This window comes from Chelonia mydas, chromosome 5 (genome assembly GCF_015237465.2).
Source record: "Chelonia mydas isolate rCheMyd1 chromosome 5, rCheMyd1.pri.v2, whole genome shotgun sequence".
In the NCBI taxonomy this organism is placed as follows: Eukaryota; Metazoa; Chordata; order Testudines; family Cheloniidae; genus Chelonia; species Chelonia mydas.
In genome coordinates, this window is record NC_051245.2 from 4033346 (window position 1) to 4051492 (window position 18147).

The window sequence follows — 18147 nt, forward strand, 5'->3', positions numbered from 1 at the left end:
CCCCAAGATTCCCCCTTCCCAGGTTTTCCATTGATCCTTCTATTTGAACTTGGTGTTGTAAAGGGCGGTGATATGCCAGGCTGCGTCCAGATGGGCTCCCATAGCTTGCGTGTTTTATGTGGAATATGTTTTGCTGTTTGGGCCAATTACTGCTACCCTGTTAGGAGGTTAAATGGGCGCCATATGGCTAAAGAGCCTATAAGCATGTTCCGTGTTACAAGAGAAACCTTCCACGCATTAGTGACCTAGCACCTGAGATTACTGAGGCTGCAATAATTTTAAAAGGCTAATTTATTTTCCCTCTTCGTGCTGTCTACCCCGGCGTGAACCATGAAACCGGACTCCCTGATTGCCTGGTGGTTTGCATGCACATTTCGCTTGATGCAGCGTTTGCATCTTCCCACTCTCTGGGCCAGGAGCCCCGTTGCACTGGCTGCCATACGGATGCGGAGGGCTAGGTGGAGACTAGTCTCTAAGCCCCTCTGATCGTTGCTGCGCTACCTCCGGAGGCAGTCCGGGCACAAATTGCAGCTGAGTCTCAATTGCTCCCAGCTCAGCTCTTGCTCTGAGGGGTGCTTTCCGCAGCCCTGAAAAGGATAGCACCTACTCGGCTCACCTGGCCCAGCTGTGGGAGTTGGCACGCTGGGGTTGGGGCAGAGAAACACCTCCCCACACTCCCTGCCCTTCTGTGCCTGCCTCTCTGCACAGAGGACTGGGGGGTTAGAAGGGATGATGCAGGGAGCTCTAATGTGGCTGTGAAGGGGATACCAGTGTCTTAAACCCTTGACTCTTTCTGTTTAATCTTTGCCTTTCCCCCACTCCCCTATGCCCATTTCACCCCCTCGTTACCTATATGGGGGCATAATTCTTCCCTCCCTTTGGTGTAAATCTGGAATAACTCCACTTCTGTGGAGTTACCCCTGAGACCCTTAGACAGCATCCCTGCATGTCTGTGCCTCTTCCGCGCCATGCTTTTCACATCTACGCAGATCTCGGAAATACTAAATAACGAGGGGTAACGATGCTGGCAGTGACCCTACCTCTGCCCTGCAATTGGTGGTGCTGGAACTAGCGGTGCTGGGGGCACTACCGCATCCCTGGGCTTGAAGTGGTAAAAAAACAAAATTCCAAAGATACGGTTTCCATCAGCAGCACCCCCAGTATAAAAATTGTTCCAGCACCCCAGCCTGCAATGGTGGCAAGCCGCTGAATGGGGGGATTCTAACCAGGCGACACGACACCCAGTTCTGACCTGCACCATCAAACAAACCTATTTCACCACCTTGGGCAGCCAGCGACCTTGGTCTGGGGGATTGGAGAGGTGCCCTTCCATTGTCCCCAGCAGCGGCCCTCTCGATTTAGCAAGACACCAGGCTGTTCCCTCTGCATTGAGGAGGATGGCGCCCGAGCTCCTGGTAGGATTTCAGCGCACAGAACGGGGACAATGGCTGGCTGCACAGCTCTGTCTCACATTGTTTCCAGCACAGCCCCAGGCAAGGCAAACCTTCCAGCCAAGCTGTGCGGCTTGAATTGCACCCTCCTTGCTGGCTCGCCACTCTGATTTGTGGAGAGGGACATGCTGGGGGGGTCAGGCAGCATGCATGATGCTGGAGGGGATTCTTTGGAGTAGAGGGGGACATTTTCACCCACACACGAACACCCAGCTGTGCCCCCATCACCTTCCCTAGGACGTGTCTACTTAGGCCGCGCCAGTTGTGCCAAAGCATGTGCCGGCTTCTTGACATGGTCGGCGGGGTCTGGACGAGCCACCGGACTCGTTTTCATTCTTCTCCCAGTTCCCCTAACATCCCCGCTGAACCTCTAGTCCATGACTTCCTCATGGACCTACTCCATGTAACTGGTCCCTCTCCCCTAGGAAAAGACCCTGGCTGTATCTGCAGGCGGTTCTCACGCTCCCTGACCCCCAGACAGAACATAGCCCAGTGCCGTCACCTTTCCTCCCAGCTCCTACTCCCCAGGCGTTTCCTGCTTCTTCCCCTCTCCAGTGTGTCTGAGGCTTTCCTAATATGCAGGACTAACCCAGGGCTCCTAACAGAGACCAGGCCCCAGCCTGGCCGAGCAGGATAATTGCCTCACTTGGCTTACACCCGGCACCCCATCTTCTGTGCAATGTCCCGTACAGGTCTGGTGGTTAATATAATAATAACCATACTACAGAGGGAAGCACAGGCTTAAAGATACGTGGAGGAGGCGTGCAATTGTTACTGATTCTATTTATTATTTCTATTACTGTAAAACCTAGTGGCCCCATCGGGCTGTACACTTCAACCACCAGGGACAGTCCATGCCCCAATGAGGTTACAATCTAAATAGACAAACAGAGGGCAGGAGGGGAAGTGACTTACCTGGGGTCACCCAGCAGTTCAGAGGCAGGAATAGAACCCAGGTGTCCTGGGTCTCAGGCCAGTGCCCTGTCCGTGGTGCCTTAAGGCCATTTCAGATGAGACACCAACAGCTACTGCAGTGTTCTGTCATCTCCTCTCATGTCTTAGATCCAGCCCCTGGGCACGGGCGGCTCCATGGGGAGATGCAGTGGAGGGCATTGGAGCTGGCTCACTAGCTCATAAATAGGACCTGATTCAAAATGTCCTCTGGGAGTACTATTGTAATGTGTGGATATGAGATCAGGGACCCAGCCCCACACTCTGGGTATCCCTAAATCTCTGTTTGCCAGAAGCCGGGACTGGACGACAGGGGACGGATCACTTGAGATTCCCTGTTCTGTTCATTCCCTCTGGGGAACCTGGCACTGGCCACTGTCGGAAGACAGGATCCTGGGCTAGATGGACCTTTGGTCTGAGCCAGTGTGGCCGTTCTGATGTTTGTCTGCCACACCATTCAGAGGCATCTACCTCTGGTGTGGAGTGCTGCAGCTGCTTAACAATGCACAGCAACCCTACCCAACAGGGTTGTGTGCGGGGGGAGTGTTGGAGCTTAGAAGGGGATGGGGAAAATAACATGCCCATATGAATGTGTAAGGGATATTTATAAGTGCTCAGTTCTGCGCTCAGCTACACCATGCTGTTCCCATCAAAGTCCATAGGAGTTACTCCGAAGCAACAGAGGGCAGGGCCCAGAGCTCATGCCCCAGCTCTAGTGGAAAGTTGCACGGGCTATTTAAGGACCACCAGGCCTCAGTGACATTCCTCCTCAGCAAGACAGTGCCACCAGCTACCCAGCGCCCCCGGGCCAGATGCCGGCGCATGGCAGTTGAGTTTCTCCTCTGAGTACAGTGCGCTCTCGCCCGAGGGACAAACCCTGACCCTCTCATTTGCTTCCACAGATGGCCAATCCTGTCCCGTCAGCCTGCTGCGTGGTGCTCGCCGCAGTCGTGATGGTGTACGCTCAGAGACACAGCGAGCTGGGTAAGTTAATCGCAGCCTCCCTCCCCGCGGCCCGCAAAGAATTCTGTCTCTGCGAGAGCGTGGAACCTGCTTATTATGTATCTCTCGTAGCCCGCTGCCTCTTATCTCCCGGCCCGATTTGGGTGCTCCATCTGCAGTGTCTGTGTCAAGGGCTGTGTGCCGCATCTCCTTTCGTGTCCTCTCCTCCGCACCCCGCTGCGTTGAGGACGGCGGCGCCCGGCCATGCCCTGTGCTATGAGCACTCTGGGTTCGTCGGCTGCTGTAGGGGTGGCGCTGGAGAATGGAAGGGGGTGACCATAACGAGCCAGTGCAGGGACACAGAGTATCCCCACCGCTTACCTCTGAGCACACTGCCTGCAGCCTCTGAAAGTGCCCCCGTGGGGGTGCCAGGGGTGATCCATGGCCAGTCATACCAGAGTGCACCCATTGTCCCTTGCTGTGATGCCCAGAGTCGCTCTCTACTGAGTCCCCATCACCAGTGGCTGAGATAAACAGGGCCTGTTTCCATTCTAGAGAGAGCAAGGAGTCGTTGGTAGTGTGCGAGTCACGACAGCAGCAGGCAGAGCCCCAGAACCCTGTGCAATTCCCTGGGCACAGCTGTAACCAGGAGAACAACGGGGCCAGATTTCCCAGGGGGACCCAGCTGCTTTGCGTTGTCCTGGCTGCTGAGGAAGGGTGGCGATCGCTCCTTTGTCCGGGGCTTTCGTCGTCGCTGAGTGCACCGTTCCCGGAACACGCTCTGAGTCAGCAGGACAGGCAGGGCTGCAACCTGGGGGAGTGTGAAAATACCTCATGCGGGTTAGTAGGCCAGCCTGCAGCCCTGTCCACCTTGTTTCTTTGGAGAGCCGCAGCTTTGTGATGGGGGGTGGGTGGGCGTGTGCACCCCTGACCCCTGCTGGATGGAACCAGCCCTGCTCAACCATGTGTCCTAGGCTCCCACACAGGAGGAAGGCTGGCACAGTGGTTAGAGTGCTTGCCCGGGGCTTGGGGGAGACAGGCTTAATTCCCTGCTCTGCCACAGACTTCCTGGGTGACCGTGAGCAAGTCACTTAGTCTGTCCCTGCCTCAGTTTCCCAGCTGTGAAATAGGGACCGTGGCACTCCCTACCCGACAGGGGTCTTGGGAGGATAAAGACACTACAGACTGTGTGGGGCACAGATATGATGGCAAAGGGGGCCGGTTGCGCACCTTGGCTGGGTAGGCTGCTACGCGTTAAAGGAGACTCTGTGTGAATATTGATCAGGGTCCGGTATCATTATGCTTCCTAGGTGGGTCTCTTCGGTCTCTGACTCTGACCCAGGGCAGCTGGCGTGTCACAGGCATTCAAGCCCCCTGAATATGCACAGCAGGTGCTGCGGGTGCCGGATACAGTTCTACTTTTTGTGTGGCTGCCTGGTAGCCGAGGGGTCGAGGGTTTTGGCCATATGCCCTCTGCGGTCTGACCCTCCCCGGCCCTGTGGAGTGGGCACGTCATTCCATCTTGTCCCTCTGTGGCAGCTGCTCCCCAGCAGCATAACCCGCTGTGAGAGGGCAGGCCTTGCTCCCTGGGGCGTAACCCAAGGGGGTGCCACAGGGCAAAAGGGACCCTGCAGCCTTGGGGGAGCTAGAAGGGAGCTGGAGGCCTCAGAGAGGGAGCTGGGGAGCCCTGGGGGACAGCAAGGCAGAGCTGTTCTAAAACCAGGCCTAAATCCAGATGTTCCCCTCAGCAACCCATGCCATGGACATGGGCCTCAATCCTGAATAATGGAACTTAGGCAGAATCCTCCGACATCCTCCCCCACTCCCTGGTGCCCCCCCCTTCCTGCCCAGATCCCCCCCCCGCCCCAGGCCTGTCCCATGTGCCCCAATGTACCCCTCTCCCTCGCAGGCTATTCCCAGAGCACCTGTATCCCTTTTAACACCCTGTTAAATAAATCCTGAGAGGGGGAATCTCGGCTGCGAGGAAAAAGCAGGAGAGGCAGCCCGCAGGGCTGCCCGACTCCACTAAAGCAGCGAGAGCCCTTGGCAATGGCCACCTCCCTATTTATAACGTGATTAGTGGGTGTTCAGCTTTAATAAAGTAGGAAGCATTTGGGGAAACACATTGTTGTAAATACTTAAGCAAAGAGACTCTGACAAGCCGTTCTTCACAGGAGCTTACAGCCACACTGGGCTGAGCGTCCCATCCTGACTTACTCGGTGCTAGCAATTAGCAAGCGTCCTGCAAAATGCCGTATGAATTAATAAGGATGGTGTTGGGCTGGAAGGGGCTTAGGCTGCTTGCTTGCTAACACCCACTGCGCGACGGCTCTCAAGTCACCCGACAAGACCCCAAACCCCAGCACTGCCATTTGGTCTTGGCCTCCAGACTCCTCGGATTCTCCACTTTATCCTGCCGGGGCATGTAACTAAGGCTGAAGTCACCCAAGCAAGCGATTTGGCCCCTTTGTTCTGGTTGTGTCTCAGAATGTTTTATTTCCTATCCTTTGAGCGCTTGACTTCACAACCTTAATGTTCTTTTCAGGTAGTTTTTGGTGCATAATTTCCTAGGTTTTTGTAGAAGCACACTGAAAAAACCAGAAATTCCATCACATGGCATCGCACTGGTGTCTGCGTGTGTTGTCAGCTGGGCTGGAATGTTTAGACCCACCGCACAGACCTCTGCCATAGGAGCTAATGAAATAGCCGACGGCAGTAGTAGGTTGTCATCATCTGTGTGAACCAGCCGCCAGAGGGGGATAAGGTATATGCTTTGTGAGTAGCTTTCACGGCTATTTTCTGACAGCAGAGGGTGGTGGAGACACAGGAATCTTGGGTTCCATTCCAGGTTCTGGAGAAGGGGGAGTGTGTGCTAGTGGTCATAGGCCCTTCTGCTCCCGTTCTCATGCAGGCCATTCCCTTTTGCCCATTCCTCCAGCCTGTCCCAGTTTTTCCCCCAGAGTTCCCATTCAAGTCGCAGTCTTTCCACCACTCCAGTTTCCCGCCAGGCTCCTTATCTCAGTCTTCTTATCCAGCCAATCCCATTCTCTCATCATACCTGGACTCGTCATCTGATCTCAGTTTTTCCCCACTCTGTTCCCAGTCCCAGACTCCACATCCAATCTCACTCTCTCCCCCACATGCACACTGGTTCCCAGTCTCCCCAGCTCTGTTCCCCATACCTCTGGCTCCCAGTCTCTTTTCCCAGTCTTCCCCACCCCCCATCACCAGCTCCCCATTTGTCCTCCAATCTCCTTGTCCCAATCTATTGTCTCTCCCACACCTCAAGTCTGGCTCCTGTCCTATCTGCATTTAAGTCAGGCAGCTTCCTCCTCCATGAGGCCTGGGCCCTGGCGGGGTGGGGAACTGGGGACCAGTGAGTGCAGAGGAGAGACAGGCTCCCTGCTCTGCATTTCTTTGCCCGGAGTCACAGCAGCCAGGAGCAGCAATTGCAGGGAAATTCCTGGTCAGCCCCTGCAGTCCTGGGCTGGAGCATGCCCAGTGCAGATGGAATCTTCAGAGACTTTAGTTTCCAAACTCTAATGAGTGTCTACTGGCCATGTGCAAAGAGAGATTTTTCAGAGGCTCATTATTTGGCCAAATGTACTTGGGTTGGTTTGTTTGTTTTTTCATGGAAACAGCAAAAGATACATCCCTGACACAAAGGCCACCCCTTTGCCAAATTTCAAGTCCCTGCTCCAAAGCATGGCGGAGTTAGATTTTTCTCAGTAAAACGGTCAGAATAATGACCTTACCGTGGGCATGTATTTTTCCCTAATCATGATCTCAGAAAGAGCTGGACGATTTTTGCTGAAACTTTTCAAAATAATGCAGCCTGATGCTGCCGTCCCAGCAGAAAAAATCGCAGCCTGAGCGGTTAAAGTTTGGCTAAGTTATAAGCAACCAAAAACAAGGTCTTGTAGTGGGAAGTGGTGGGCAACCTTAACTAGAGGTGATGCTACCCGTTCTGCCTATTATAAGAAAAACAGAAAACAGATAGATAAGGGCCAGATTCTGATACCCTAACTCACATGGAGCAGTTACTTCCCTGGGTGAATAGCCCCACTGATTTCAGAGGGACCATTCAAATGGGAAGGTAGTACTCAACTAAAGGGCAGCAAAGTCTGGCCCTAAATAAATAAATATAAATATGAAATGTCTCCTGCTTGGTCCCATTCTCCCGACCAGTTTCCCTACAAGGCTAAGGTGTGTGATTGCTCAGAATACGTTAGTACTGAGAGAAGTGGGAAGCCTCCTCACAGGACTGTGTAGCTAAACAGATTCTGAGCAATATTCATTTTTAACAGGAAGGGGGAAGCCAAGGCAGCCATAATTGATGTGGGCACCCGAACAGTTGAGGCCAGAGGCTCCTGAGATGGTTGTGGCTTAGCAGCTCTGTCCTTATCTGGAGTCCCCAGCTTCCCTTGACCCTTCTCAGTCCCCATTTAGCCCTGGGTGTGACACAGGGACTGCTCTGCTCTCACTAGATGATAATTTAATTCTGGCAAGGGGCCACAATCAGGTATCGGTGCTAGTATTTTTTGTGGAGTGATTAAGGGGTGTTCTAGTTGCTGCTTAAGACATGGCTTTGTGTGTTTATGTCCTCAGACTCCACTTTTAGATCAGTCTGTGTAACATACTGACAACAGGTGTTGCATCCCCCTCTGGTGGCTGGTCCACATGGAAGATAACAGTCTACTGCTGCTACTAGCTAACAGAATTGCTCCCTTACTTCAAGTGGTAGCAGCTCATGCTGACGTTCCCTGGTTCAAACCCAGGTCGGGGAGGGAGAATCAGCAAACGTGACTTTTCTCACAGTATCAGCCATGTGTCAGGTCAGCAAGGCGTGTACATCTGCGCCGATGCTGCTGCTGGAACGTGTGTGTCTTGGTGCATGGCAGGGAAACCTGGGCACCTGTGCCCTCTCGTGCCTTTGCAGTGGCGGGAGTGCTCCAAGGGCAGGCACACGGCGTGGCACCATCAGCAGCCGGGGCAGGATGCCTTAACACCCAGCGAGGTGGGTGGATGGCGGAGCAGCCAAACCGATCGTACAGGCAGAGGTAGAGTCCTGCCCACACGGCACAATAAGCCGGATGACCCGGTGACAGAACAATCACATGTCAGCCGAGGCCTGTGAGAGGAGAGATCCACTCCGCATAGTGACTGTTGCTTACCAGGCAACAATAGTGTGGCATGAGGACACAAGCTTGGGTTAGAGACACCATCCCCGTGTGTCCACCCTTGATTAAAAGTATTCCTGGAGACAGAGCTAATGCTGTAGCACCCTGTGTACTTCACATTCGCCCTCCGAAATCCTGGGGGGAAAAGAATAACACAGCAGCATGGATCAGCACTGCTGAGCGGCTCCCTTTCTCAGCAAGACTTTCACCAACCGAGTGATACCACAGAGGGCTTGCGGATGGACCCCCATTCCTGCCTTGGAGGGGTCTTTAATTTAGCAGACCAAGGCAGGATGAGATCCAATGGCTGAGAGCTTAAATCAACCAAGTTTAAATGGGGGCAAACGAGGCAAATGCTTAGCAGCGAGGGTAGCTAAGCACTGGAACGGCTCAGCAGCAAGCGAGGTGGTGAATTCTCCCGCACTTGGAAAGAGACATCTGACTCCACAAGTGGCTGGACTGGATGCAGGAATCCCTGAGGGAGGTGCTACGCGGGAGGTCACGCCGAATGATCAGAAGGGTCCTGTTGGGGTCTGAAATCTACCTCCACAGCCTAGCAACAACACCAGGGTGGTTTTACAGGGTAAGAAGGCAGGCAGGATTTGGGAGGGACTGGCAGAGACTTGGGGTGGGTCAGATCAGGGCAGAGGGAGTCTGGAACTGGCAGGCTGCCATGCAAACATGCTTCTTCAGACTGCAAGGCGAGGCTTTGGCATGGATGCCACCCTGCTGAGTTTGACGGCTTGCCTACTCTCGGGGTGGACCATGCAGACTTGGTGGTAAGGAAGAGACCAAGGAGGGTGGAGGGTCGCCGGGGCATAGGGGAGGGGAGCAGAGGGCCAGGCGAGGCAGCGGGGTACACATGGGGGGAGTTCCAGGCTGCCCTCCAGGCTGCCAGAGCTCCGGGGTGGGAGCAGATCATGTGGGGTTAGGGGAAGGATTTCTATCCAGCCAGTCTCTGCCCAGGAGTGAATTTTAACCAGCTGTCAGGAGCTCTAGCCCCTGGAACAAACCCTCCCTCTGCCAGTTTAAAGGGAGGGAACGAAACACCCACAATTACAGCAAAGAATACTGGTTTATTTCGGCCTGGCTTGTTCCAGCTCTCGCCTGCCAGGGATGGGGGGGATGGAAAAAGGATTAACGAGGCCGAGCTGGGCACCATGCAGAGCTGGCTTTGGACTCTCTCTCTCACACACTCGCCCTCGCACACACACGCTGCCTCGGTCTTGCACGCACACTGTGACAACATGCACGCTCATGCTCTGTTGCACCCGTGCTGTGCACAGCCCCTGATCCTCTCTGTTGTTCTGTCCCAGTCAATCGTCTTTCTAATGCACCCAGCCCTGTGCTGTCTAAGCATCAGGCCTTGCACTTGTTAGCAACAAACTTGTGGGTGGAAACATAAGGAGTCCCAGAGAAATCCTATAAATAACCGAGACAGAGAGGAGCAAAAGTTTGCAATCCAGGAGGTGACCAAACGAGGGTCCAGAGCCCTCTGCAGGCCCACGGAGGTTCTGCAAGATCTAGGAGCCCGGGGTGTTTGTAGACGAAGCAGCAGCTTTGCACCTACGTCAGGACTCCGTGGACTGACCCGCTTGCAGCGCTAGTGACGATGTCTGCGATGGAGCTGCGAGGCATATACGTAGGTGGGAAAGGGGACCCCAGAGCTAGTACTGTGACTGCATGAGTGCCCCTTGCACCTTCTGGCTGGGGGGGGGCGATCCAAATCAAGGAGCCACTTCCTGTGGGGTTATGTAATCCCTGGATGCTATAGGAATTAGTGGCACTTCCAGGAGACGGTGCCAGTCTGAGTAGACAAGACAAAGCATGGAAGGGGAAGAGAGGCATGAAGTGACTTGTCTCCCAGCCAGCCCTAGAACCCAGGAGTCCTGAGCGCCAGTCCATCTGCTGGACTGTGCTACTGAATTTTCTTCTTGGATTTTCTTCCTCGTGGTTCTTTCTCTGTGTCTGTGGGATATTGTTATTTTGCTATTTCCCTTTGTAGGTACATTACATTATGGGGGTGGGGGGAACAAAACAAAACAGGGGATATAATAATGCTGCCCACTGTGACCTAGGCAACTTCCATAGATACAAGGAGTCCATCCTGACCCCCATCATGACCAGAATGACATTCCCCCCATCAACTGCTCCCCTTTTTCCCCATCCCCTCACCCCAAAGAAGAGAACACCCAATCCCAACCAGAGCTTTCTATATCTGGAAAAGAGAGACCTGGTGGATGCTCCGTCACTGACATTTTTAAAATCAACAGTGGATGCTTGTCTATAAGCTCTGCTCTCGGAATTCGTGTGGGGCAGGGCTCCGGCCCGTGTTCTGCAGGAGGTCAAACTGGATGATCACAATGGTCCCTTCTGGCTTTGGAATCTCTGAATCTAAGATCCAGGGGCTGTATGAAGTTGCACTGGGGAATTTGCGATGGTCAATCTCTTTAGCATGGAAGGCACTCGGGTACTATGGTGATGGGTGGCCATGCAAAACTCTTAAGACTGAGTGTATGAACACCTCAGTCAACTACTGGATAACATATTGAACTGAAAAAGTACCCCAAACCTGGAATGCCCCACCCCAAGCCACATGATCTCTCCCTTCCCCTATCATTTAGCTATCCCCTAGTTACATACACATCTGTCCCTTATTGTGATTTCTCTGTTTGAAAGGAGTAATTCTGCTTTATTGATCCTTACCCTGCTGAATTAACTCACGTTTAAACAGTAATTATGTTTTCACTTTGGAGAGGCCATAAAGAGATAAAAGTCTCTTGAAATGAATGAACTTCTGAGGCCGGAGTATCTGAGGTTAGTTTATTGATGCACAAAGAAGCTGCTATCTCTTTTAGCTTACTAACCAGCAATGAGCAATTAACCCCAATCATTCCTCAACTGGGGGAGAGAGAGAGAGAGAGATTTGATTTTATTTATTCTCTTGCTCTCTCGCTTTCCAGCCCTTGTGGTAATCTTTTGCAATCTGTTCTGCTACAAAATCTCCTGGCAGTGCCCATTTGCATACACCTTGTTAAAAATGCTGACCGCGTTCCAGCCAAGACAAAGTCATTAGCCTGTAAGAAGCCCTCAGAATGCACAGCAAGGTGATGCAAATTGCCTGCCCAATGAGCAACCAACCTTCCTAGTTATTTCTGTCACCACCCCTCATTTGACTGGGAGAGAAGGAGCTCTCCTGTAGCTCTGCCCACTCCCCTTGGGGTCGGCTAATCAGAGTTTGGGGGATCAGCTAGCCCTGGATGAGCTCATCACGGTGAGCAGTTTGTTCACTGGGCTTTGCCTTTATTTTGTGCCAGGGAAGCAATGGTGAATTCCAAAAATGAGGTGTTTGCAGTGGTGCTGTAGCCATGTTGGTCCCAATGTACGAGAGAGACGAGGTGGGTGAAGTGATATCTGTTATTGGACCACCTTCTGTTGGTGACAGAGACAAGCTTTTGAACGACAGAGAGAACGATTTGGCCCAGTAAAAGACATTACCTCACCCCCACCTTGTCTCTCTCAAAAATATGCTGGAAATTTGTCATTGTTTGAGTAGTTTTTATCAAGATAGCTAGGCTTGGGGGATTTTGAGCTCTGGGATTGGCTGCCTAAGTCCTCGGGGTATGATTTTTGTCCTCCGGTTGGATGACTAGGAGCAGTAGCAATGAACTGACTCTCTCTGAGGGAGGGACAGTTTCAGGGAGATGCCCATAGGAAATAACAGGCCTCGGACAGTTTAGGTCACACAGGCCAGGTCTACACCACACACTTTTCCCAGCATAGCTGCGTCCCTCTGTCAGTATGTGACTTGTGAACGATGCTCGTGTAGATGGAGTTATAGCAGCAGAAGTGCGTTTTTACCGTTATAGCTTGTTTTGCTCAGGGGGTTGGAATAAGCTCTGCCGGCAGAAGTGCGGCTTTGCTGGTACAGACTGCATCTCCGTGAGCAGCGCTTTGCTGGACGAGTATAGCCATGCTAGCAAAGAGTTCCTTGTCTAGCCATGGCCTTTTCCAGTCTCTTCTGCACAGGAGAGAGCGTGATATTTGGCTATGAATGCGCAGCCCAGATTGTAAAGGAGCTGGCTTCCTTCCTGAGTGAGGGGGAGAGAGAAAGAAAGAGGCCAGATTTATTGGCCTTATGGCTACCTGTACATCTAGTTTTCTCCTGCCATGTAACTGCACGGTGATGGGGTTTGCAAACGCTGAGTCCAGATCCCTGCATGGTTCATCTACTGGCCCGAGTGCTGAGGTGGTGTGGAGTGCCTGGCTGTAAAGAACAATGCCCATTCTTTCACTTGGCTGCGTTGGGCATGGATTGAATCCACTAGCCTCCATTTTACATCATGACAGGTTTCAGAGTAACAGCCGTGTTAGTCTGTATTCGCAAAAAGAAAAGGAGGACTTGTGGCACCTTAGAGACTAACCAATTTATTTGAGCATAAGCTTTCGTGAGCTACAGCTCACTTCATCGGATGCAACATTTTACATCATGTTACCACTTAGCATGGTCATTACAGGTGTGGCTGGGCTCGCTGGCCCTGGGAACCCACATGTGACCCAGCCCTGAGCAGAGAAGTGGCTCCAGAGGGTTCTTGTGGCCTGGTGCTGATTTCCCCACCTTGGTATCTGCTCCCACAGCAGACGCCCTCCTCCAGGATCTGAGGCTGAGCACTCGCTGGAGATGTGTCCTCACAGCCTCACTCCCACTCTGTGGATGGGGCAACGGGGGCAGCGGGTGCGTAGCTCGGGCACTCATACCTGTATTTGCACCAAGAGAGAGCTTCTCCCGGGCACCTGAGCGAACAAAGACTGGTCCACATGCATGGAGGGACCGGGAAATGGCCCTGCAAATGTGGGTCAAATCAAACCAGACAATGGAATTTGCAAATTCCTTCTGAGCGGCATGCAGCAAGCCTGGGACCTGCCCTGTTTTTAGAGGGCAGGCATTGCCCAGGCTTCATGCTGGCTCCTCGGTGCAGGACTGAACTTCCCCGTTAGTCTGGCTCTGGCCTTGGCAGAGAGTGTTACATGCTTTGTTCCCTGAACCAGCCCCACGAAACGGCGGCTGAGGCTGATGAAAGGCGGAGGTGCTGCCTGGATCTGGAATGCAGGCTTTCATGGCTCTCACGGTGCCTTTATCTAAAGCAGCTGCAAGGTACCTGCCTTTGCACAAACACACATGCATATTTCAAGGGTAGGAAGAAGCCCGCAGGCCCACGTGTGTCCATTGTCTCTCTAATACTGAATAACAGACTTTTCTCCTTGAGGCCGGACAGACACACGAGCTGTTGAGGACAGGAATCTCGTGTCTCTCAGAGGAAGAGCTGAACAGAGTAGAAAGCGAGAGGTGAGGAGACCTCTAAGTATGTTGGCTTGTTTTCCAGGGGTGTTGAGTACCCACAGCTCCTATTCAGCTTAATATATTGGGTCCCATAGAACACAGGATGTAGGGCTGGCAGGGACCTCTCGGGTCATCGAGTCCACTACCCCACTATTGCTGGCAACCATCATAGCGGGTCTTTCAGACAGGAAAGGCGGTCTTGTGGTTAAGGCTCTTGACTGGGAATTGAGACATGGGTTCAGTTCACATGGAGTGACGCTTGGACCTTGGGTAAGTCGCTTCATCTCTGAGCACCTTGGTTCAATGGGGGAGAACAACACTTCCTCAGAGACTCAGAGTGTGTGTGTGTACACAGCACCTAGCACAACGGGGCACTGGCCTCAGTTGGGATCTGCTGGAATACTCTTTTCCTTCTGCCAAGCAGTAACAGAAGTCGGGGCCTTGCGGGTTGATTTCCCATTGGAAGGGAAATTTTCCCAGTTCTTTCTCCTCCTTTTTCAGCCAGCTATAGAGCTGGGGGAAAGTATGTGACGTTTGGGCGTTTCTGCATTTCTGAATTTTTAAATTAAGGGAGACATTTTCAAAATACTCAGAAATCATGACATTTCTCCTCCCTTGGGTTTTTTTTGATCCAGTTTCAATAGCTATATTTCTGTCCTACAGCCTGTACCGTACTGTAGACGCTTTAGGATCCTCCCAGATAAAAGGCATGACTGTCTAGTAAATGTAAGTCACTGTCCTACCCGTGTGTCTTGGGAATGCTCTTCCCAGAGGGGTGGATCTGACTGTGGCCTTTGCTTAATTTAATCCCATTACTCTCCGTTATAACACTTGGGGCCAGCTGCATGTTCCTTTTCAGCACAGGTCATGACGGCAGCACTGTTCTGCCATTCGATCAAAGCCAGCAGCAGGAGGCATGAGTGGGTTTTGCGTGTGTCCCACAGAATGTGAGGTGACTATTTCGAAAGGGGGAAAGCAGCGTTTTATAGCTCAGCCAAGGATCAGTGGATTTGGGGCCATGGGAATAATCACCCCCAGGCTTCAGGCCATGAGCTGGTCCCTGCAGCGTCAGGAGGGAACCCCTCTGCACAGCGCAGTGTGACAAATTGCAAGAGACGTTGTTTTTTTCTTTTCCCTTTCTCTGAAGAAGCTGGCATTGGCAGATACCAGAGTCAGGACCAATGGTCTAATCTGGTTCAGCAAATCCTGTGTTCCTCTATTGCACTGAAAACCCAGAGAACTTTCTCCACTGGATTATTTATTAATTGCCAAGTCGAGAGTTGGGCCCAAATTATCTGACCGTGAAAAGATCTTCTCTTTCTTTGAAGGTACGAGATCAGGGCAGGGCTCCGTCCAGCCGACGAGTCTCTCTCTGACACTGGTCAGCATTAGGTGCTGCCAGGAGGCAGTTATGGGATACCCTGCTGTCAAAGTTGATTCCCCACCCTGGCACTTCGAGTGCCAAAGGTGGGGGCCTGCAAGGACTCTAAAAATTAATGCTGGCCACTCCAGGCTTGTATTAAACTCCCAAGGTTACAGCTTCTCTCTGACCTTGGATGGGTAGATGCTGCCACCACCCAAATGCAAAACCCCCTTGGAACCCGGGAAGGCGCACTTGGGAATTCCTTCCTGTGGGGCACCCTCAAGCCCTTTCACACACACCCCCCTCCGGGGAAGAGCTGAGAAAAAACAAAGGAAATCAGCTGTTGCCACCAGCTAATTAAACAACCTGTGCACGAACCTCTTAGGACACAAAATCCAATCCTGTCCTTAATAAGGGGACATTTTATTAAAAACAAAAAGAAGGGAAATACATTTGGAACTTAGGCTTTTTCTAGATCTTAAAAGAAACAATTACAAAAATTAAGCATCAAGATAGCTCTCTTGAGGTTCAGCTTAAAGGTTACAAGCAAAACAAAAGCATCTGGGGTTAGCACAGAGGAGTCCACAAGCCAATAAGAAATAAAAGAAATAACCCTAATCGCGTCTTCCTAGACATTCCCTGATTTACTTACGTATTTGCATTGTTAAAAGTAGTTCTAGATATGATCTGATGATTTTATTCTCTGGCTTAAAGCTTCTCACAGCATAACTGCTCCCTGTTCCCCTCTTTCCCAGAGAACCACACAGAGACAAAGGGGAAGGTGGGTTTTTTTCATTTTAAAAAGTTCCAGCCTTCCCATTGGCTCTTTTGGTCAGGTGCCCACTCCCTTTCCTTTACCTGGGGGACTTTTTCACCCTTTATAGGTAAAGCAAGCAGAGAGCAGCCACCAAGAGGGACTTTATAGCTAACTGGATGGCTGGGTGTCCATGAAAGGGAGCTCCCCCTCGCCCTTCATTTATCACACCTGTACTCAGGGATACTTCCCTCCTAGCCCCCAGTCATTAGAGCTTAGCTCTTGCCCGAAAGGCATGATGGTTCAGATCTCTTGGTTTTTCCATAAATGCATAGATTTTAGGGCCAGAAGGAACCATTATACTTATCTAGTGTGACCTCCTGTATTGCACAGCTTGAAATACTTCACCCCGTGGTTCCTTCATCAAGCCCATCATTTCTGTCTGAGCTGAAGCATCTCATTTAGAAAGGCATCCACTCCTGATTTAAAGACTTCAAATGATGGAGAACCCTCTCCAATCCTGGGTGAATTTTTCCAGTGGTTAATTATCCACTTAAAACATTGCACCTAATTTCAAAGTCTGATTTTGTCTGGCTTCGGTTTCCACTTTTTAGGTCTTGTTATGCCTTTGTCTGCAAGATTAAAGACCCCACGATCAGAAATCCTCTCCTCTGTGTAGATATTTACAGACTTCGATCAAGTCTCCTCTTGACTGCTCATGCAGATTGAGCTACTGTAAAGCAGTTTTCCCATTCCTTGCTTACAGGCCACTCCTCGCTTACAGACGGCCCCCAACCTGAAGCAAATACTCACCAGCAACCACACATGACACAACAAAAACACTAACCCAGGAACCTATCCTGCACAAAGCCCGTTGCCAACTGTGTCCACATATCTATTCAGGGGACACCATCATAGGGCCTAATCACATCAGCCACATTATCAGAGGCTCGTTCACCTGCACATCTACCAATGTGGTATATGCCATCATGTGCCAGCAATGCCCCTCTGCCATGTACATTGGCCAAACCAGACAGTCTCTATGTAAAAGGATAAATGGACACAAATCAGACGTCAAGAATTATAACATTCAAAAACCAGCCAGAGAACACTTCAGTCTCTCTGGTCACTCGATTACAGACCTAAAAGTCGCAATATTACAACAAAAAAACTTCAAAAACAGACTCCAACGAGAGACTGCTGAATTGGAATTAATTTGCAAACTAGACACCATTAAATTAGGCTTGAATAGAGACTGGAAGTGGATGTGTCATTACACAAAGTAAAACTATTTCCCCATGTTTATTTTCCCCCCTACTGTTCCTCACACATTCTTGTCAACTGCTGGAAATGGCCCATCTTGATTATCACTACAGAAGGTTTTTTTTCTCTCCTGCTGGTAATAGCTCACCTTAACTGATCATTCTCGTTACAGTGTGTATGGTAACACCCGTTGTTTCATGTTCTCTGTGTACATAAAATCGTCCTACTGTATTTTCCACTGCATGCATCTGATGAAGTGGGCAGTAGCCCACGAAAGCTTATGCTCAAATAAATTTGTTAGTCTTTGAGGTGCCACAAGTACTCCTTTTCTTTTTGCAGATACAGACTAACACAGCTGCTACTCTGAAACCCATTCCTTGAGTCATTCTCATGGCTCTTTTCTGAACCTTTTCCAATTTTTGAACATCCTTTTTGAAGTGTGGACACCAGAACAGAAACAGCGTTCCAGTAATGTTCTCCCCAATTCTGTATACAAAGCTATTCTGTTCTATTCGGTTCAGGTTCTTATGCCGCACTCACCACTGTAGTATATGAATGTTTTCCAGTCATGCATTAAGCAACGTGACTAACATCTGTCACATGTTTGATCTCTCTTGCTCTGCCCAGGGGGAGAAGTGTGTGTAATGGAGCGTTTCGCTATGGAGTTTTTATATATATAATATATGGTTGTTTGAGAAGGCAAGGTCAAAGAAATGCACCTTGTGCATAGAGCAGAAGGACCTTCAGGTTTGGGAGGGCCCTTAATTCCTGGGGGAGTTAATTCCACACTCTGAGTCTGGCCCCAAGAAAGCTCTGTCTCCTGGCTATCACCTATCACCACACTGCTCCTACTTGGTATTCCCCTCTTGCCCTCAGCAAAGCTCCAGGAGCTAATATTCAGC

General features: G+C 51.2%; 1 protein-coding gene across 9 annotated transcripts in view; it reads left to right on the forward strand.

Annotated features, from left to right (window-relative positions):
* Positions 1 to 18147, forward strand: part of CNTFR (ciliary neurotrophic factor receptor) — a 457782-nt gene that overhangs the window by 235837 nt on the left and 203798 nt on the right. For all 9 annotated transcript variants that reach the window (XM_037902783.2, XM_037902782.2, XM_037902781.2 and 6 more), the window contains one exon: positions 3305 to 3386. In XM_037902783.2, the coding sequence (XP_037758711.1) occupies positions 3305 to 3386 (82 nt within the window). The remainder of the gene's footprint in view (positions 1 to 3304; positions 3387 to 18147) is intronic.